Raw genomic sequence first — 21199 nt, 5'->3', positions numbered from 1 at the left:
TGCAGTCACTGCACTTCCCTCAAAGCAAAACAGCATGGAAACAAACTCTGCTACAAAAGGTACTGCAGCCAAGGTACGACACGCGCTTGTGAAAAGGCAACACTCCACCACAACGACCAGGCTCTGTGCCCTGCAAGATGGACCCAGGCAGCAAAGGAAATTAAACACACCAGGAGCAGGCAGAAAGGGCTGAGATTTTGTTACAACAGAGTCCATAAATTGTCATAGCACATTTAATGGGGAACTATCGGTTTTTGGTGGTCCGAGGCCAAGCATTGGGAAGGCCATGCCGCAACCCCAGGGGGTTGTGATGGATGTTATCAGGCTGGCTTTCTCCTGCAGCCATTGGCAAGCACAGCCTGCAGAAGAGAAGGTTCCCGGGAGACCTTCGAGACCCTTCCAGTCCCTAAAGGGGCTCCAGGAAAGCTGGGGAGGGACTCTGGGTCAGGGAGGGGAGCCATGGGATGAGGGGGAACAGTTTTACACTGGAAGAGGGGAGATTTAGATGAGATCTGAGGCAGAAATTCTCTGCTGTGAGGGTGGTGAGCCCCTGGCCCAGGTTGCCCAGAGAAGCTGTGGCTGCCCCATCCCTGGAGGGGTTCAAGGTCAGGTTGGACAGGGCTTGGAGCAACCTGGTCTAGTCCCTGCTCATGGCAGGGGGTTGGACTAGACGGCCTTTAAAGGTCCCTTCCCACTCAAAGTTTCCTGATCCGAGTGAAGGGTCCCCCATGCACGCCATGGCCTGGCTGGCAGCACTCGACTGTTTCCATCAATCCCTTCCAAAGGAACGGTCTTGGCCCATCAAGTTCAGCGTTCTGCCTGGGGCAGAAACCAAGACATAAAAACTCCTGAACAACTAATTTATTTTTAGCCAAAGAGGAAGCCATGTGTGGATATGGCACAGGAAGGACAGGATCATCCCTGACCCTCACAGTAATCAACTCACACCCTGAAGCATGAGATTTGATTATTTCTAATCAAAGGTTCCTTAACTATAAGTATTACAGACCAAATATTACGTAGTCCTTTTTGAATTCAGCTATAGTTAATTAACTCTATGGTCCCCAGAGTAGGTTTCTTTCTGGAGGATTTTTAACCTACGTTTTATTTTGCTCCTTAGTCTCTCTACAGCCACTGCCTCCCCCCATGTGTATTTTCTTAGGGCTTTTTAACAGGTTTTTTGGTTGTTTGGCAGTTTGGGGTTTTGGGGGATGTGTGTGTCAGGGTTTTGGTTTGTTTGGGGAAGGCAGTGGTGTTTCAGTTTTGTCTTTTAACATGAATGCACTGGTAAGTTAATCTTTTAAAGGACATTAAGACCTTGAGGCTATTCTTTCCAGATACTGGGAAAAGCAGCCCTAAGTGTCAAGAAGAAATTCTTTTATCTAAAGGAGAGTCCTGCTGATTTTCTGTACAAGTTGACAAGGCCTATGAGACAAAGACTAATCACAGTCTTCAGGCAGTAAAATTTACAGACTGCATGACACTTATAAATCATAAAACAATCAGCAGACGTGCTTAATTAATTTCGCAAGCCAATTCCAATGTCTGTGGTACCCACGTGATGAATAAATTGTTTACTATGTGCAACCTTTGGCAAAATGTGCAGCTTTGCCACATTAATAAAGCCAGGACTGGCAGAATTGAAGAAATATGTATTGGCTGGATTCTTTCAGTTTAATATAGTACTCTAAGAATAGCTTAGTTACTAGAGTATGATGATTTATGGTTCCTGCTTACAAACAGGTAGCTAACATTAATAGAGCACATATAGAAGAAGAGTAATAGAAGTTTACTGAACCAGGGTACTGGTATATGAAAAAAATGTCAGATTTCTGAAAGGAAATCAAGTAAATACACCTCTTTCCCCTTCCCTCTTCATCCACAGAAGCTCTGTGTTGAAAAAGATCCTACAAATCCAATCCTTTTTCTTCCATTTATTCTCTTAAAATGCACGAAGCTTTTAATGGCAAATGGGTATTTCTGGTTTTATCAGCCATTCCCACTGACCACCTCTGCCTGCCTGGGCAGCTCACGGCAGGGCTGCTGCGCGGGGCGCTCCGCAGGCTCAGGCATGTTCTGCTGCCCCCACCGCTAAAGCTCGAGGGGTAACTGCAACCACAGCTCCTGAGGTCTTTGTTCTTCCCTGACTCAGGGCACCGGAGGAACCCAGGCACCGCCTGAGCCCCACATGCCCTGTGCGAGTACAGGGGTGCCAGTGTACGTCCTGGATGTCACCGGCACCCACTGCAGCCTCCCACCGCGCAGCACTCGCGCTCAGGTGGCTGTGCGGCACCTCCAGTTCCTCAGTTCTCAGCAAAATTAGTGACAGCACCTCCTAAAAACATGTATTTTCTGTTTCCAGAGCTCCCTCCCCAGCAGCAGGGAGAGGTGACCGGCTCGGGTGCCGCAGGCTGCTGGTGGCATTCCCAAACTGACACCTCTGCGGGAAAATTGGTAACAGGGACAGTGCAGCCGTGCGGTAAAGAGCACCGAGTCTCCTAAGACAGCCTCATTCCTCCTGATGGAAGCTGTTTATGCTTTTTATTGCTGCACTGTTGACTTTATTTGAAATACCCTGAAGCCAGATGCCCTAGCCGCAGGCACACAGCCCAGGAAGCTGCCGTCCAGGCACTCCTCCCTGGGAGAGCACGAGTCGGGAGTTACAGGTGCTGCTCCACATGACGGTGCGGTGACGGCGATGCATTGCATGGAGTTTCCATGATAAAACATACCTGGTTCTTAGGGCTGGCAGGAGCCCGCTATCTGGCAGAAAGCCCGCTCAAAGGACAGCGTGGGAGGAACCTCTGTGCCTTTGTGGAACTGAAAGGCTCTTTATGCTGGAAAAATTGCTTCAAACAACAGAGCAAACTCCCAAAAGAGACCCTCTGCTTGTGTAAATCAGTGTTTCTTCATTAAAGCCAGTGGTGTCATGCAAAGCTACCCAGGCCGGGGAACGTTGCCATGCAATCACATGGGGAAAACACTGCACAAAGCAAAGCTGCTGCCGGTGCTGGCTCTGCAGGCACAGACGTGCCCAGGCAATTAGCTACCGATGGAAACAACAAGGACATGAGCTGCAGGAGATGCCTAAAGATAGATCCTAATAAAGTGGTCTGGGGCTCCAGCCCCTCTGAGTCTCCCTCTTATTCAGGAGGCAAGTGGGAAATCCTGGAGCACAACCCGAGCGTCCCAGCGACTCTGCCATCGCCCACGTCACTCCCCAGGCCCCGGCAGCCGGACTCCCAGTCCTCCACCACACCCAGCGCTAGTTGGAAACAAACACTTCTTATTTGCTCTGCTCGGTTCCCTTTTTTCTTCATTTTTTCTTTACTCTTTCATATTATGCATTTATACATATATTTTCTGGCCTCTACTCTCTTGACACTGCTACAAAAGCTAGAGCTTTACTGTGAGGTAAGTAAAGCCAATGGCAGATTTTTGGCATAACAATTTTGACTGCTGTTTCTGTCTCCTAACCTGACTAAGCATCACTTGACCATGTGAAAAATGACAATGCCATCAGCTAAGTCTTCCAGGGACTGTGCAATTTGGCAGTAACATGTAATATAAAATCCTCAGAACTCCCCTCCTTTACTTGCTTGTTTGTCTCCGATACGGCAAACACACTAATCCAGAGAGAAGGACGCTGCCGTTTCAGAAGGATTTACAGGAGGCTGAACAAGTTTTGGTGGATCAGTACGTATTGACACCGACTGTTACATTTTACTCTGCTAAATCTAGCGATATCTTTCACGTGACCACTTCAAAATAATTTGCAGCCATTTCACACAGAACTCCAGAGGGATGGATAAGCAGCTTTATCTCCACTTCACATACGTGGCCAAAGAGATTAACTTGGTCACACAGTTAATGACAGAAATGAGAGAAAACCCAGGCGTTTTAATATAAATGCAAGCTTCTTTCGAGGGAAGAGGCACAACGGTGTACTTTAAGTCTATGTCTAATTTGATCTGTCTCTATAGTCTTCTCTTCCTTGCTAAAGGACAAAACAAAAACACCACTGGAGACAGAGGGAGGGATAGACACGCTCTGTGCCACTTCACGGCTGTTCTGATCGAGTTTTACATTTCTCATTAAAACGGCAGCCCTGGGAGGACCCTCCGCCCTCTCCCAGAGCAGCTGGGACCTCCTTTCTTGCCAGAGCAGGAGATTAGCAGAAGGGCTTTGTTATAAAAGTCACTACTCGGCGGTGACGCTGAGGGCACAAGAAATGTCAAGGCTGCGCCTAAGAGATGACACTGAGCCATCTGGGATTTGGGGGAAACGCTGCTAAATTAGCTGCTTCAGTGTCCTGACGGTTCAGATTTGCGTACAAATCAAAAAACCGCACATGGCAATTTGTGCTTGATAGGAAGGGTGTGCGAGACCCCCCCTCACCCCTCCTGTGTCCCACCAAGACAGCCCGGCACATCGTTAATCATCCCCCTTGGTGACGCAGCGTGGAGGAGCCAGGAGAATTTGCATAACTGCAATACCCGGACCCTGCTAGGATCCTAGTAAGGCATGGCCAGCCGGGTTTTGAGCTAAACCAAAACTCTGTTCCTGCCACGAAGCCCCTCTGCAGGGCCAGACCTGCTCCTCCCATCGGGCATGGCTGCCCAGCACTGTGTCACCCGGGGCCCTGTGTTGCCCCCTCCGCTCCCGCCACTGCAGCCCAGGGCTCTGCTGGCCCTCGGTCAGGGGCAAAATCCCCCTTCTCTGCTCAGAGCCCCGCTGCTGCCCCCCATGCATCGGCAGAGCTGCCCCACGGGGCGCAGGGCCCACCTCCTGCGTCCTGCCATGGCGCAGACCTGGGGTTTGCAACAGCACTGCCGATCCCGGAGCGACAGGCACCGTCGTCTCATCGCTGTTAAATGTACTAGAACACTAACTCTATAACTCCAGCTAAAAATAGCCGTTTTCTGCAATTTCCTTTGCGTGGATTACGCACCTACAGAAAGCCCAACGCTGCGGGAGCCGATGGCTGTCTTTTCTTTCAGCCACTTTCAGTACGAGCGGGACGCAGTGAATGGGACTCCCGTCTTCTGGAGCGTGCTGAAACCCTTCTTGCCATGCTTTTGCAAAATACATCGCATTTGTACAAAAGTCTGTTCCAATAAACTGCTCTTCCTTCGGGGATTTAAAATTAGGACACCCGCGTACAGCTCACACATCCTATATTTTGTTTTCTTTGGTGAATAGAATATATAATTAGGGGAATTTAGCTGCACAGAGTTTGGTTTAAGTCCCCTGAAGAGATTCCTGGAGTGCAGAAGAAAAGCCATCTGCTGACTCCAGTGGAAGTGTCAGCAAGGAAATAAAGTTGGGAGGAATAATATAAACAGCCAGAACTAAAATGGTACTTGGCAACTCTCCAGGAAATCAAAGTCCTCAAAACTCCATGAAAAGAAGTCATTCTTGCTTAAAAAAAAAAATAAATGAGAGAGAAAATATACACACAGAAAGCATAAGCCACACAGATAAATCAAGGTGTTACCTTACCTTGCCGTTCAAATGTCTCCATGATCAAGTTATTAGTTTTTTTTAATATGGCTAAATACGTCTTAAACAATAAAGAGAACAAAATGGACATACTAAGAATATTTTATCATAACTCAAAATCTTGAAATCATCAGGGGAGTTGCATCAGATTTACTTTAATTACTGCTTAGAAGAATAAATATATGTTAGTGGGTTAATAAAGGAGATAAACACTCCAGCACATTTTTAGATTACACACTTAGGTACTGATGAAGCCAGAAGACTAACTCAGTACTTACAGACCAGTTATTTATGCGCTCATTGAAGGAACTCTAGCAGGAAGAAGCTGCAATCTATACCACTGGGAAGATGCCCATTAAAGGAAGAAATGGAAATCCCTTCTCTCAAATCATTTAAGAGCAGTTCGTAGGAGACGCTGATACACACACGAGTTCCAGTTCCTACCATCACTACGAAACCTGCTTCCAGCAGGTCCTGCCTGAGGCCATTTGGTGCCAGGAGGCTTCCAACACAGCTCCGCAGGCTCCTGCCCTGGCTCGGACACACGGCCACATGTCCTGAACTGCCACCGAAGCCGAGGAGAGCCAAGGGCCTGCGCAGACCGATAGGAACTGCAGATGTATTAGGAAGAAAAAGCTTCTGTTTCAACAACAAAAACAAGGATGCATCTGATTTTCGTTAAGAGTTTATCTGTTTCAAATGCAGACTAATCGACAGGCCAGAAGGAATCCCCAGGCTCACCTGGCCTGTCCCAGGGCAAATCCTCCTCCAAAGGCTCCGGACTTAGAGAAGCTCCAGCTGCGGGACACCCTGCCGTGTGGCAGCCACAGCAGATGAAGCCATTGCTTTAACGCGAAGGAAAGCACCATGTCTGTGGTTCTGAGGGCAGAGCCAGCATACACCGGGGACAACCAGACCTTAGCATGCTCATGATACAGCATGAAAGGTGCAGAAAACATTCAAGCAATTTCTAGTTGTAACTACTCATTAGATGTGCCTGAACCACGTAGTTTAATCCGGACTCCCCTGCCTAGTGCTCAGGTAAGTGTTTGGTTCAGGCTGGTTCATACCCTGCAGTTATAATGAAAAACTACATCTTTTGCTGCCAGTCGCTGATGAAAGAAGTTTATATGTAGCATAAATATGAATCAATTACTTTGTTGTGTGATCATGTGGCCACCAAAAAGTTCAGAGAAGGCTGACACTGAGTGTTGCCCAGAGAAGCTGTGGCTGCCCCATCCCTGGAGGGGTTCAAGGCCAGGTTGGACGGGGCTTGGAGCAGCCTGGTCTGGTGGGAGGTGTCCCTGCCCAGGGCAGGGGGTGGCACTGGGTGGGCTTTAAGGTCCCTTCCCACCCAAACCATTCTGTGACTCCATGACTCCCATACAGTGGCAGCTCTAGCTCTGCTCATATATGCCTACATCAACTGCGAGGAAAGTCAAACGTATGTGCATAGCTGGGAGGGGAAAAAAAACACTACAGAGGAAGAAAAAAAAATAAATCCAAATTTCCAGCACATTTTCCAGCCCCAGTTAAGCATATTTTAAAGCCCCAACAAATATCCCTTCATTACCACCACATGAAGTTGCATTTAAGGACCAAGCCACACTTAAGATCTAGCTATACGTTTATCAGCAGAAAGCAGGCAGGATGCACTTACATCGATGAGGTCCGAGACGTCGTGGATGTAGTATTTACTGACAGCCGCGTTGGTGGCTGCCAGGTTCAGCAGGTAGTCGTTCCTGGCTTTAGTACACTTCAGCTTGTTTTCAGAATATTTGGCTTGTCTCTGAAAAAGCAAAACGAAATGTCACAGCACAAATAGGATACAACTTTCACAGCTTCTCTTGCTGCAGGGCCCCACGGCACCCTGCAGCCTGGGTGTGACATGTTAATTAATAAAATTTGGTATCGGCTATGGAAACAGGCCCCCTTGCCAGGCTGGAGGAGATCACAGCTGAACACCCCTGGTATCGTTAGCCAAGGCACAACGAGCACATTCTGCTGAGATGTACCCGGCGCATCCCCAGCACAGCTGCTCTTCCTTTATCTGTGCATTCGGGGAGGTTTTGGCATCAGTCAAAATTAGAGGGCCAAATTTTCCTCCCAGATACGCTGACATACATTTGGACTCGCTCCAGATTTATGCAGCTGTATCAAAGTGGAATCTGGCCCAGAGGCCCATGCTACAAAATTTAGAACAGGACCCAGAATGCAAAACTCCGTAGGAAAGCAGATGTGCTCAGATCTGGGGCACTTGCTCAGGCAGATCACCAGTCTCAAGGTTTAGCACAAAGGATTAACCCTTCAGGGGAGTATGCTGCTAGACAACGTCCCAGTGCTGGATCAACATGCGAGCAAATGCGTCCCGGCTGGGGAAGCTATTGCTTTTTCTCCAAACTTAACAGAAAAAAAATACAGTTTTGGAGACCCTGAGATCTGGAGGGATTTGCTGAAGCTGGAATGGAGTTAAGTGTTTTGACTAGCAAAGCCAACTAAATGCTGCACTTTAACTCCCAGACAGTCTGCGGAGGAAGAAACACTGTTGTTTTATATATCCAACCCTTTTTTGCCTGCCACGAGTCTCTGAGTGAAGGAACCCTGGGATGGCTATTGTGCATTGTTAAAAGCGCTTTTTTAAAAAAGTAAGTCATGAACAAACCACAGCCCCGTAACAGGGTCCCATGTGTGGATCAGAAAGCGGCGCTGTGCTGAGCCAGACACACCGGTGCTCTGCCCTCTCTGGGGCCAGCGCGGCCTCTTGGGTGCGAGTTGGGGCACAGCCCAGCCCCACCGAGACCCGGGTCCCAGCCCAAGCAGCCAGCACCCACCTTCTCCTTCATCTTCTCAATCTTCTTGACAGAGCTCCGCCGCTGGGGCCTGTCCTCGTGCCGCAGCAGGTTCACGCTGATGTCCCCTGACTTGTTGAACTGCTTTTCCTCCTGCTTCTCCGCCTCCTTCAGCTTGCTCTCAGCGCTGATGCTTTCTGCGTGGTACATGTGGTAGGTCTTCATCACCTGAGGAAACAGAAGTGGTGTAAGTCACCAGCCCCATGGCCACACGAAGCATCAGTGCATGAGAAGACAGCCATGGGCAGCCTGGGACAGTCTCAGCTGGGCCAGCGCTGTTTGAGACCACTATGGCATTAAGGAACAACAAGGTGAGAAGGAAAATCCCATAACGTTAACCCCAGCACTAGCCCTATTTGGAAATGGCACAGAGGTGGTGTAAGAACCGTCACCCCTGCTCGGTCCCCACTGCAGAGACAGGCTGAGATGTGCCTCCAGCACACACCTGCACTCAGAGAGCACCGCGTGTCTTCCTATAGGGAAAAGAGAAATAACTTCCAGTGCTTTGCTGCTGGGATAAGGGTCTCCATGACAAGAGACCGGGAGGAGGCCAAAGTCAACCTGAAGTCACTTTTGACCCAAGCATCTGTTCCTACACTTGAACTTGCGAAGCCAACCCATCAACATAACCCCTGCTCTACCATCCTGACGCTCGATCCCATCTTGAAGGTGGAGGAGCTGCAATTTCCAAGCAGAAATGGAGTTCGTCTCCTATCACCACTTAATTCTCCGCTTGCTGCTGCCGGTGAGCAGAGACAGCGCCAGGGTGGACTGCAGCAACACCTAGTTCTTTAAATTCAACATCACCATCAGTGACTCTGGACAGAGGATGCTGATGCTGATCTACTGCCAGGAAGACTCCTGCAGGCAAAACTTCTACCACAGCCTTTCCTTTCAGATACAAAAGCCCAAAGGGCACATTGCAAGCATTTTAATGGAGCTGGCAAGAGGAACACATCTGCTCTTCTCTCTTTATGCCTTTAGTCACATTGTCCCCTTTTATCATCCCCCTTCAGGATTTGGATGTTTTATTTCACATTGCCTTGACAAGGCTGGAGATGCCTGACTTCTCACTGAAGATCAGTCTCACGTGAAGCCCCTGGGCTCCACCGGGAACGGCACTGGGACGGGCTCGCCTCGAGGCCCACGAGTTGAAAAGGAGCAGGAACCCACAAAAGCAGAGTAACTTTGCACAAGCCTTAATGAAGAAAATACAGAGTTTTCCTCGGCTGGGGTTGTCAGCAGGAACCAGGAGTGTTTAACTTGGACAAGGTTAGGCTGAAACATATGATCTCTTCTCTTGCCAAGCACAAACGTCAGCTGCAAACGAGCTCCAAATGCTGCAGCGAAGCCTGCACAAATGTGCCATCGCTGGGAGTTACAATTTTAGGGAACTGCAAGGAATCATTAAGTAAAGGCTTGTGCCTTGTTTCTGAGCTGCTTTATTTCCTGCATCCTGCAAATTCTAACACAGATTTGAGCCACGTATTTCAAACTGCAGTTTCTGCAGTGAACATCATAGGACCCACACAAGCCAGACAATTTCTGGGTTTTTCCTAAGGAGAAAGACTAGAAGGCTTCGCTGAGCCCTCCTCATCTTCACTGTCTCCACCATTTGGTGAAAAACTCAGAGAGAAGTGGAAAAGAAAAGTCCTGTGCTTTGGTGCCATCGGGCAGTAACAAGAGAGGTGCAACAGAACGTTGTAACGCCGTGCGACAGGAAAGCCCAACAATTAAACAGTGGTCCCACTTGCATGATTTTTGTGAAATCTAAAGGTTATGAGAAGGTCACCTAACCAGAAAGGCTTCAGCACAATTCGCTGCTGTCTCCATTCGCCCCCAGCTTCACCACCCTGCTGCAGGCCTGGGGAGATGCTGCTGTAGCCCATTGACTCCAACGGCCCCACAGCCGCGGGGGAATGTCAGCAGCCGGAGGGGAAGGCAGGGCCCCCCGCAGAGCACCAGAATGGGGTCCCAGCTCCACTGTGCTCCAGCACCTTTGCACAGACTCCGACTGACTTATTTCCTAATGACCAGAGGAACTTTCCCAAGCAAAGGCCCTTTTTCCTCCTCCATAATTTATCCCTGCTTGAACCTGCAAAGGTAACACGGGAACCAGGTTTAAAACTCCTCTGAAAGCCTCTGTAACAGCGTGCAAAGGACCTAACATGATCATGTTAAAATATTTTCCCCGGACATCAGTGTCCATGTTGCTGAAGCAGCTCACTGTGCCGACCGCGTCCCTCCCCAGCTGCCATGCTGCATGGCTCGCACCTGGAAATTCAGGGGATATTTCTGTTTGTTTTAATATCTGCCTTAATTTTGAATGGGGACTACCTGCACTGCAGCAATCAGCCCTTTGATCCGCAACTCCCTCGGGCCTTCTCGGCGCTGGCAATCGAGTCACACTGTCCCTGTCTTGCGCTATTGCGTCCTAAAGAAAAACTGCCACAGCTGCGTCCCTGGGATCTTTTCTGCAAATAAGTTAATTAGCTGCAGTGGAGGGAGAAAAATATGTTCCAATGTTCATTAGTTATTTAATAACACAAGTTGTGTTTTCCAATATTAATAACATGTTCTGGATAAAGGCCATTGCCAAAATACCAGCCATAAATGGCACTGTTTGCTGTCCTCAGCTAGAAGTGCTTTATATTCCTAAACAGCTCGTCATTAAGGTTCTGACCCACCAGAGGAGCCAGATCAGAAACCGGGTGACCCGTGTTAAGCACAGGCTCGGGCCCCTGCAGCGGAGGAGACCAAAACACAAGCCCAGCGCACGGGGTGCAGGAGCGATGAGCACGGCCACAGGGGAAAGGCAGCCAAAGACAGCAGCCCCCTCCTCTTCGGAGGGAGCCTGTGGCACAACCGCAGGGACACCCACGGCGTAAGGGCTGAGAAAGGGACAAATCCATCAGACCGACAGACGCTGACCTCCATCTCCCCAGTCTTTAAGGGAGCATGAAAGCAAGCACATCCTTTTCAGAGGATTTCTGTGGTGTGATACAGAGCATCACATCAGTGCATTTCTACCGTGTGACACCGTCAACGCTTGCTACAGCGTGACACTCACAGAGAACACCCACAAACCACGGGGGTACAGCCTCCCCATCGCAGCGCATCCCGTGGAAAGGGAAAACTTCCTCCAGCCAATTCATGTCCTGTCACACAGGGAATGATGACTATTATTGCTATTTTTAACCTGGATAATGTATCTATAGATGTTATGCTAATTAATACTATTTGTTTCTCAGTTATTAATCCTCTTCCATACCACCACGTGACAAAGAACCGCACGGCTTCACATGGCAGTACTGGCATGGACCCCGAGGCGCTGCCTGCAGCTGTAGCCGTGTCCCTGCACGGTGGCACACAAAGCCCTACCTCAGATCACCCGTCGTCAGTGCCACACGCCAAATGGCACATCGCCGCCAGAGACACAGAAAACACTCCCAGAACGGTGCTCTGGGGTTACTGTTGTTCTTACCCTAATTTTGGCCTGACTTCTTCAGATCGGAATGTGCCCAATACCAAAAAGGACCTATGAGCAGAGGAACAAAGAACCTCCAGCCTTTATGGACTCCAACTTGCTATCTGTCTGCTGGAGTCTGTAGGCAGGAGTCACAAGAATGAAGCTGGCTTTAATTCACAGCTAAATTATTTCTGTGCAAAACTGCTCACAAGCAACTCTTACTTCAGAACAAAAGTCATCTACCTCCTTTTAATTAAAATGAGGGTGGTTCTGGGGTTTAGTTCTTTGCACATAGAGTCCACAGGGTGACTTGCTTGCATTAGAACAGCAACAAGGCTGAATTAAAATCAATTTAGTTATTTTGGCTTAAGTTTGAGACAGTGAATGCCTGAGAAGCCTGTAAAAAATTATATAGTTTCCACACGCTGCACAGAATTCCCCTCTGAAAGGCTTAAAGAGCAGCCTGGCCAGGGCACAGATGTACTATAGATACAAGCCTTGGCCACAGGCAAGATAAACGACCTCCTTGCCTTGCCAGCAGACAAATGACATTTTACAAGCAGCAGCTTGGTGTCCTTTGAGCCAGGGGTCCTTATTCTCTATGTGATTTTGTCAGCAGCTACAGCTATTGAATGTGCTGTTCTTGGGTACCCAACACATTGCAATGAACATGGCAAACTCCAGGTCTCTCCTGAAGATGTCCCAAAACAACTCCAGCACGCGGCATCAGCCTGCAGGCCAAGTATGCAGCTAAGCCTGCGTCACCTGATGTCTCAAGGACAGAAAACGACTGACTGGAGAGGAGCTGGTTTGCACTGATCAGTTTTAAGATGATCTTGTTTGCCCGACAGAGCCTGCTTTTTCTTCATGTTTCATTGCCATTTCTGAAATGAGCGTCTCTTCCTGCTCCTTCCCAGCCAGATGACACAATCGGTTCGTTATCTCAGCAGCAAGGTCAGTTCAAAGAAAACACAAAGCTCTTCCAGCCGTTCCAGTCTGTTTCACCGCTCACACACATTCTGCTCAGCATGTGGGAGCAAAGCAGTGAATGGGGGAAGTCTCAGCTCCAGGGAAGACGAGTTTTGCTCCAGACTCAGCAGGAGCAAAATTACTCTCCATGCTCTTCCTTGGCCAACCGCACGCTCTCTGGACCTCGGCCCACTTCTGATCCTCAAGCTGACCGAACCGTGTCCCTCAGGTGATGCTCCTGTCCCATGTCTGGGTTCCGAGTACACTGATGTTATACCCACAGGTATTAAGGTCAGCCCAGCCCTTGTTAAGTCTTTCCTTGTTTTGCATCTGTCATGCTGCTGTTGTAATTAATCTTAATTAGTCACCACCACTAATACAGCTTGTGACATTCAACTGTCAACAACACACTCCCAAATCTCACGTGGGCTTTTTAATCCAACCTGGCTATCCACCCACACTGCAGGTCTCAAAAACTGAATCCTTCAACAGCTAATACAGAAACAAACCTGTTAAGAGAAGATTTATGGGAAAAATTTCAAATAATATCATTCATGCTGTGTTGTTTAGGCCTATTTTTCAAAATGATGGAATAAAATGATTGTTTAGGAATAAACCTAGTACAGTGTTATTTACGTACCAGTAACAGACACAACTAAAGAAAGCAAATATATCATCTCAATTTTCCAACACAAGACAGACTTTATATCGCTTTGTTGAACCTAAACCACAAATAAAATAAAAAACCCCAATTGCTACAGGGCAAGAGACAGAAGCAACACAAAGACTTTTACTGTCCTACTATGAAAACCTGCTTGAAGAGCGATGTCCTGAATTACAGCGTACGATTTCACCCGGGGGCACAGAGCCAGCTCCGCAACCAAAGTGCTCCTTGGAGCAGGGAGATGGAGCCAAGCACACATGAGCTAAAAGTTTTACGCGTTCCTCAGCCGAAGGTCATGTTCAGCCACCATCCAGAGGCCACCAGGCTCACGTGAGCAGGTCAGGTTTCAGCCGCAAACTGGCACTGCCAACTCAGAGCACAACTCCTGAGCCGTGAGCGCCTGGCAGGAGTCACCAACCGAGGGAAAATGGAAGGGGGCCTAAAGGCAACCCAGTGTAGAAGGCCCATCAGGTGAGAGCATTACAGACACCAGGGATCGCACTGGCTCACGCCCAAGACATCTCCATTTATGCTTAAGTGAAACTGTTACATGGCATGATCTGCCGCCTGATGCGGCCGCAGAAGCCCTTCACGGTAGGAGCACTGGGAAATCCTCCTCTGCTGCCGTCAAAACCAGTGAAGAGTGAAACATTCTTAATGAACACAAGAGGAACAAACGGGCTGTACCGCAGGATGGCAGGAGGGGGAGAGAGCCTCCTCAAGCCACTGAAACATTGAACAGACATTTTGTTCTAACAAATGACATTGGCGATGTTCCCCTCGCTGCACGGGCTAGACATGAGTAGGATCAGCTCATTACTCACCGTGTAAAGCTCATTGGTGACTTTCAGGAGTTCTTCATGCATCTGTAAACCAATCTCCTTACTCTGGAAGACAAAAAGAAGGAGCATTGAGACTCCGTTACGCTCACAACATGCATTTCTGAAAGAAAAATACATTTTGAAGGGAAGAGCGAAGAAACTGTATGACTTCCAAAGACTCCATGCATATGCACCTTCATCCTTTCTCCAAGCCACATTCCCAGGAGCGGTCTGCACCGGCTGAGGACAGCTCTGTGACAGCACTGCCCTCCCAGAAGCACGTCCCCAGCTGTGACCAGCAGCAGAAGCGCGTTGCCCTCGGGGCCCTGCACGGGTTGAGCGCCAGCAGCAGCACATGGAGGCTCAGCCCTCGCTCCGAACATCCCCAGCATGCCATGGCTCCGGAGGACCTCACGCCAGCCAAAGGGCATCAAACTCCAGAGATAGATGGGAGGTGTGTAAAGGCGGGGGGTATCCCTACAAATACCCAGTTCAAACTCAGGAATAAATGAGGTGAGGGGTTTTTCCCCGACTAGCTGAACAAAGGTACGCAGAAGGTCTCCAATGCTGCCAAGTACTGGCATGGACACTGTGGCACCAGCAGAAGGAAGAGTCTGCAGACGCTGGCAAGCATGGTAGGACAGGGAAGCAGTGAGTTGTTGTTCTCCTCTCTCCTTAAATCAAGTGACCAACCTGATCCCGACGAGTATCCAGAAGTACCTGTCCCCAAACCTTCCAATCCCTGTGCCCCAGTGGATCCTGATAATCCCCAGCAAAGGCTTTCACAGCCATCCCACAGAGAACAAAGCCACAGCAACCTATTTATTCTGCCGCTATCTAGCTGCATTTTTCACATCGCTCTTGTGCCTCCAGGGTTTGTCTTTCTCCTCTCAGCTGACAACGGCATGGGTGGACCTTGGCAGCACAACTGGCTTCTGGTAATGACCATCTTAAGTATCTTCTGCCCTCTCGGAGATCTGCCCTCTCCTGGCTCCCCTGCCAAAAACAAGACTTGCTGCTCTGCTCTGCAGTGGAGTTAAAGCCATATGCATTTTAATTCTACATATTATTTTAAAAAATGAAACAGCCCTGCAGCCTAAGAAATGCCCCAGGGCCCCTATTGACACCACTTCAGAAATCCTGTCTAATATCCTTCCTGTTCCAGGAGCTGAAAAGACATCAGCAGCAGGGCTGCCAATCCGCATCTGGGCTCTGTTTTTTTCCATTTCTACATTAAACCCGAAGTACAGATGACCTCCTCTTCCAAACTGCTTGTGACGGTGAAATTTAAAAGTAAACTAGCATTTTGATTTCCTTCGATTTTCTACAAATCCTTAACAAAATAAAATGCGTGATTATAAACATGAACACATACAGTACAGCTAATCCTCATCCTGTTTCAGAATTGCTGCATTTTCGTTTAGGGTTGATGTTTGCCCATGGATCACCCAAGCCGGGTTTCAGAAACCATGATGAGGAACATCGCACAAATTATTTATCCTGCAAACACACAGGGATGAATCTGGAATCGCAGACAATATCACTTTGCCCTTCCACTGCCTGTATTTATCTCCAGCCCACAGTCAACTCGCTGTGTGGATCTAACACATAACACCCTTCCCATTTTGGGGATTTGTTTCGCGTGAAGACTGTCAGAGCGCATGAGAGCTGGGCCTGCTCCTGCCAGAGGTGCTCCACAGCTTGACTTTGCCTGTTCTTCAACAAGACCTGCGTTACTGGATGCAGGTGAGCGGCTGTTGCATTCCCCGCGCTCAGCTGGCTGCGTGTTGGTGCTAAACCAACTCCCCTGTAAAATTATACAATAAGCATTCTGCGGGTACACGAATTGCTTAATTTGCATGGCTCCAGTCATACAGTATCGCCTGTCAATCCATCTGGATTTGACAGATTTATTAAAGGCCCCTGCTGCTGGACTTGCCATTTCCAATCAGCTTTGATAGCTCAGAACGCAGATTACCAGGGCTTCCTACCCCGAGTACTTCAGGTTTCAGGTTCCCCTTGACCATGACCCACCCTCCCTGTTTTGTCTTCAGTAGTTTATTTTCCCTATTCTGACATGAGTGAACCAAAGTCTCTCTCAAAAAGGACATTATATTATGAAATAGCTACACCACAGTTATATAATGAGGTTTCCAGTTTCACAACCGCAACAGCCAAAGTGCAACAAGCTTAGAAGAAAGCTCACTGCGAGTGTAAAAACTCGCGGCATCTTCCTCCCTCCACCCCCCTGTCTGCTGAAATCCTATTATTAGTTTGTATTTTCCCTTTTCTTGCCAAGCAGGATGAAGCCGCTCCAGTCGCCTACCTCCTCCAGCAGGAACATGGCATTTCACGGGAAAGGCCACAGCTCGGGGAGCTGCTGAACATCTACGCCTGGCTGTAGACCGAGCCAACTCCTACTCAGAAATCCAGCGGATGCTACTGCAGATGTGGATGCAGTGCCTTCCCACCTCCCTTCTAATTACACCCCACATCTCTCTGTACAATCTTCTTGGCTAGGAAACGTTTATTATAGCTTGAAGATGTGTTTAAACTAAGTATAGACATCCCCCTCTCCTTCCAAAAAAACCCAAGCCAAAAACCAAGCACTTTCTTTCGGATTTCCGCAAATAACTCCACGCATTTTGTGCACACAGTCATGGAAAACAACGGCCCATCAGCTTCTTGGCTGGGTAGCTAACAAAGCTCACAACACAGAGGTCTTCTAATTAAAGCTAACTGGACAACCTACATATTGAAGTGTTTAACCTTAGACTAAGAAAAGTTAGAATTGAATGTGAAGAGTGAAGCAAGGAATCTAAAGAGTAAAAGCACTTGGTGTTCAGTGAATATCCAGTAATTACAGTTTATCTGTGAATTAGCATCATCCCATCTTCACAAGTGCAACTGATACACGCTGCTCCCATTCTTATGTGCGCGAGGTGCCAAGAAGATGCCAATTACCAGAAGGTGCTAAGTACCCCCAGACATCTGGAAACCTCATCTGCTGGAAACCCCAAGTCCCTCTCCCCTCCCCGCAGCCCCTACCTGCTCTCAGAAATCTCACTGTGGCTTGCTAATAAGCAACAGAGCTATTAAAAGCATCCATCCCTCCCAGACACGTCCAGAACGGGAGCTGTTTAAGTCAGGGTCTGCAAATGGGGGTCTCAGGCCCGGAGGAGCCCGCATGAGCCGAGAGCCGCACGTCCCCCTCCAGCTGACCCCACGTCGCGAGTCACAGCCCGGGCGCTGACCCCAGCCTGTCCCCAAGCAAGGCGGGGGAGGACGGGCTTCTGGTGGGAGCGATGGCCCAAAGTCAACGGCAGCTCTTGCCTCTGCACCATATTTCCTGTGTGGTGCAGGGGAACTCCACAAAGCTGTAATTTTCCAACCTTATTTTAGACTCCTAAATAGAACAACAAAAAACAGCTCAGTTGTCTGCAGCGTGTGGTTCCCACGCGTCCCACTGACAGGGAGGGACCACAGGTGGGTACTACATTTAAAGACCCATTTGCTTATAGACACAATACACCAAACACCCTGGATCCTGTTGCTGGAGACCAGAGTGGTCTCTGGCATCGTCAAAAGTCTCCTGGCATCCAAGAGGGCAGCAGCCAACCTCGTGATGCTGGAGCCTCCTCCAAACACAGGCTGGCGTGAGGCTGAGGACTCGCCTCTCTTCTGAGTTTGCTGCCTCCCTCCCCTTTCCATAACAGGGAAGTTACATTTGTGTGCTTATGAGAGACAATGCCAAAATGTCATTCCAATTCCCTAGTACCATCCACAAAAACCAAACTCCAATTTAGCTGCTTGCTTTATGCCTTCCATTCCTACTAAAAAACACAGTTGCTTGCTGGGATAGCAATGGCTTCAATTTAGCAGGTTTATTAAAATTCCTGCTGCTGCAGACAAAGTAAGGGGAAGAAGCAACATGGACTATTGGCAACGAAGAATGCTTATTTTAAAGACAAAGAAAAGAACTCCCTTCCAGACAGACACCACTTCTTCATTAAATCTCCATCCAGGGCACTGCAGTATGGGGCATAATTAAATTCACTGTCACGGAACGTAATTAAATCTCACACTGGGGAATAACACAGTGCAGTTATTTCGGACATAGCAATGCTCTGTCTCAAACATATAATTTCCTGTATTCCATACTTGGAAGCAGCAGCAAACGTCTTTCCTTCTGCCACAGCAGGAGGTATAAAGGGAAGAAACACCTGCCCGGCTGAGGGGGCCGGCGGGGTGTCCCTCGCCCAGGGTTTGCCTCTGCCAGGGGACAGGCGGTGCGATTTCACAGTGACGGAGACTCACTCTGACAACAGATCAAGTCGGATCTCCGCAGTGCTGTATCTCAGCGTCTCTGTTTATTGCCTGCCTATTAGCAACATTAACACACTTGCCTTGATAATCTCCTGCACCAGGAACATGACGCGCACTGGAAGCTCCAAGGAAATTTGCCCAATTGAGTGTTCTTCCTCCACTTCCCTCACAGGCAGGGCTGGCCTGTCTGCCGGGGCAGGCGGGGAGGCTGGCTCTTCATTTCAGTGGCACAGGCTCAGCTGCGGGCTGGGGATGCTCGGACAGAGGACACTGGTTCTCAGCGCTCCCTGCGGAGCTCCCCGACTTACCTGCAGGTCCCCGCCACAGCACCCCTTCGCAGGAGCTCCGTGATACCCCCCAAACACCTGCACAGCGCTGCAGTACCTGCTGATAGAACACTGTTCCTCAACGTCAGCGATAAGCGCTCCGTCTCCAGGTCCTACATTTCCCAGGAAAGCTTCTGCTGGGAAAGAGGAGACAATACCACTGAGGCCACACGCTCCCTGCATTTTGTGTCTGCAGCCCAAGCTCACCTTATCGCATCTGCCTCCATGTCAGTGCGGAGGGCTGCAGCGAGCACGGGAAACCCCTCAAAGCACAGCCCACCTCCAGACCAATCCTGGTGGCAGCTGAGCTGAAGAACCAGGAAGAGCTGGAGAAGCAAACCCAATTTCCACTCTTGATTTCCTGCAGCTCTGTACACCCCACCCAAGCCACCTGCTTTTCAAGCCATATGTGTCACCCGGGGAGACTGCGAGGAGGAGCTGAGCCACCACCAAAATGAAGCCACCCAGAGCCGCTCCGAACCGCATTCAACCCCAGGGCTCTTCAAAGCAGTCTCAGCACAGAAAGCCTCCTCTGGTCTGCCACTCCCAGCGCTTGTGGATGCTCTTCTGATGGAAAACAACCGCAAGACCCAGCATGCCAAGGTAAACAAAACGACAGAAACAGAGAACATTTCCATGGCCTACGCTGGCCCCAGTCTAGCATCTGCCATGTCCCACCTGCAGCCAAGCTCCCCATGCGTGCTGCAAAGACCCAGGACAGCCGAAACTCACTCCATGCCAGGGCAGGCATCAGCACAGATCAGAGGGCCAGAAAACCAACTCAAATACACGGCAGAAGCCTGAAGGTGAAGAAGATGCATCCCATCTTTCACATCTTGTACTGAGAGATTCAAAGTAGGAGACACAAGGATTTTTTGGCCCATTTTTAATTATGTCGACATGCACCCCAAAGGCATCCACAACTATCTAACCAGCGACACCGTGGCACTTCTGTGGCAAACATCAGCGTTTCTCTTTCAGCTTGGATACACAGCTCCTGGTCTCCAGGTGACATGGTGTCCAACTCAAAAAATCTCTCTGCAGACATTTATTACCCTGCTTTGGAGAATGATAGTTTCTGTGCAGCAAGAAGCCATACCCACTAGAGGACAATTGCCCTTTGTCACTGCAACCATAAGCAGCCAGTGCAACAAGTAAATGATACCATTACTTGCTCTTTTTATAAAGACGCTGAGACACGTTTAATATCCCTGCGGGCTCCTCCTTCGCTGGCACAGCTATCAGCGGCACAGCCCCCAGCCTCGGCATCGCTAATGAAAGACGTTAGTCTTGGGTCTGGAGGCTCCAGCAAACTCCCACGATGAAAACTGCCATATATATACTGTGGCTTCAGATCAGAGGGTCACAGAAGCAGGGCCAGGTGTCAGGAAAACCCTCAATCGACACCGCTCTTCCTGCCCTCACATCATCCACGCCGACGGGACGCAGTTGGAGCCCTCGATCGTAGCAATATGTTAAATACTGAATTCTGAAGCATTGCCAGAAGAAAGATACACAGTTATAGTTTAACTGCTGTGAAAAAATACAAGGCGGGTAGGTGGCGGGGTTGGGCTTCAGTGTGCAGGGGTTCAGCTGAAGAGCATGAGTTCAGAGGGTGAGACAAATCATACCCTCACCGAACCAGATCACCAAAGCCAGGAATTCCTATATTCCACATCTGGGAAGGGCAGAAAAGGAAGGGGAAGAAAGAAAACAAATGACTGGATGGGAACAACCGCCCATTTTGTAACAGAAGAACTATATCAAAGCCTAAGTCCAGGTTCGACACACATTTTGTAAATGGGTCCTGCCTTACAAGTATCAGTTACAAGCGTCTCTCCACTCTGCCTCGAGACCACCTCTGCATGAATCCCACTGACACCTCCCGTAGCCCTGCTGCCAAGGCCGGTGCAAGCTGGCACCGACCACAGACCCAGAGCCAGCTCAGCTAAACGTCTCCAACCCAAACACTAAAACCTCGTTCCCCATCATCTTCCCCTCTCTCCTGGCTGTGGAGAAGCCAAAGGGCTCTCTGGCTGGCCACGGGAGAGGAGTTCCAGAGCGACGCACGGCTCCCGGCCAGGAAGGCGTGCTGCCAGTCAGCGGGAGGGCAGGACACTTCGCTGGAGATGGACAAAACGCAGGGCCCCAAGTTTACTGATGAAGGGCCCCCGCTGCTGCCAGGCGCATCCAGGGAAGCCGAGGGGAGAAGCAGCTCAGCACCCGGCACCTTCCTGGCAGATCACCACTGCACTGATCAATTCCTTCTCAAT

At 49.3% G+C, this 21199-nt stretch overlaps 1 protein-coding gene across 5 annotated transcripts in view; it reads right to left on the bottom strand.

Moving 5' to 3' along the window:
* SRGAP3 (SLIT-ROBO Rho GTPase activating protein 3) overlaps positions 1 to 21199 on the bottom strand; it is a 122095-nt gene that overhangs the window by 34830 nt on the left and 66066 nt on the right. For all 5 annotated transcript variants that reach the window (XR_010072840.1, XR_010072839.1, XM_063348425.1 and 2 more), the window contains exons 4-6: positions 14278 to 14340; positions 8334 to 8519; positions 7163 to 7291 (exon numbers count right to left, since the gene is read on the bottom strand). Coding sequence is in view for 3 of the 5 variants with exons in the window: in XM_063348425.1 (XP_063204495.1) it covers positions 7163 to 7291; positions 8334 to 8519; positions 14278 to 14340 (378 nt within the window). In the remaining 2 variants the exon portion in view is untranslated. The remainder of the gene's footprint in view (positions 1 to 7162; positions 7292 to 8333; positions 8520 to 14277; positions 14341 to 21199) is intronic.

This window comes from Chroicocephalus ridibundus, chromosome 10, assembly GCF_963924245.1.
Source record: "Chroicocephalus ridibundus chromosome 10, bChrRid1.1, whole genome shotgun sequence".
Taxonomy (NCBI): Eukaryota; Metazoa; Chordata; class Aves; order Charadriiformes; family Laridae; genus Chroicocephalus; species Chroicocephalus ridibundus.
This window is presented reverse-complemented; position numbering and strand designations above follow the sequence as displayed.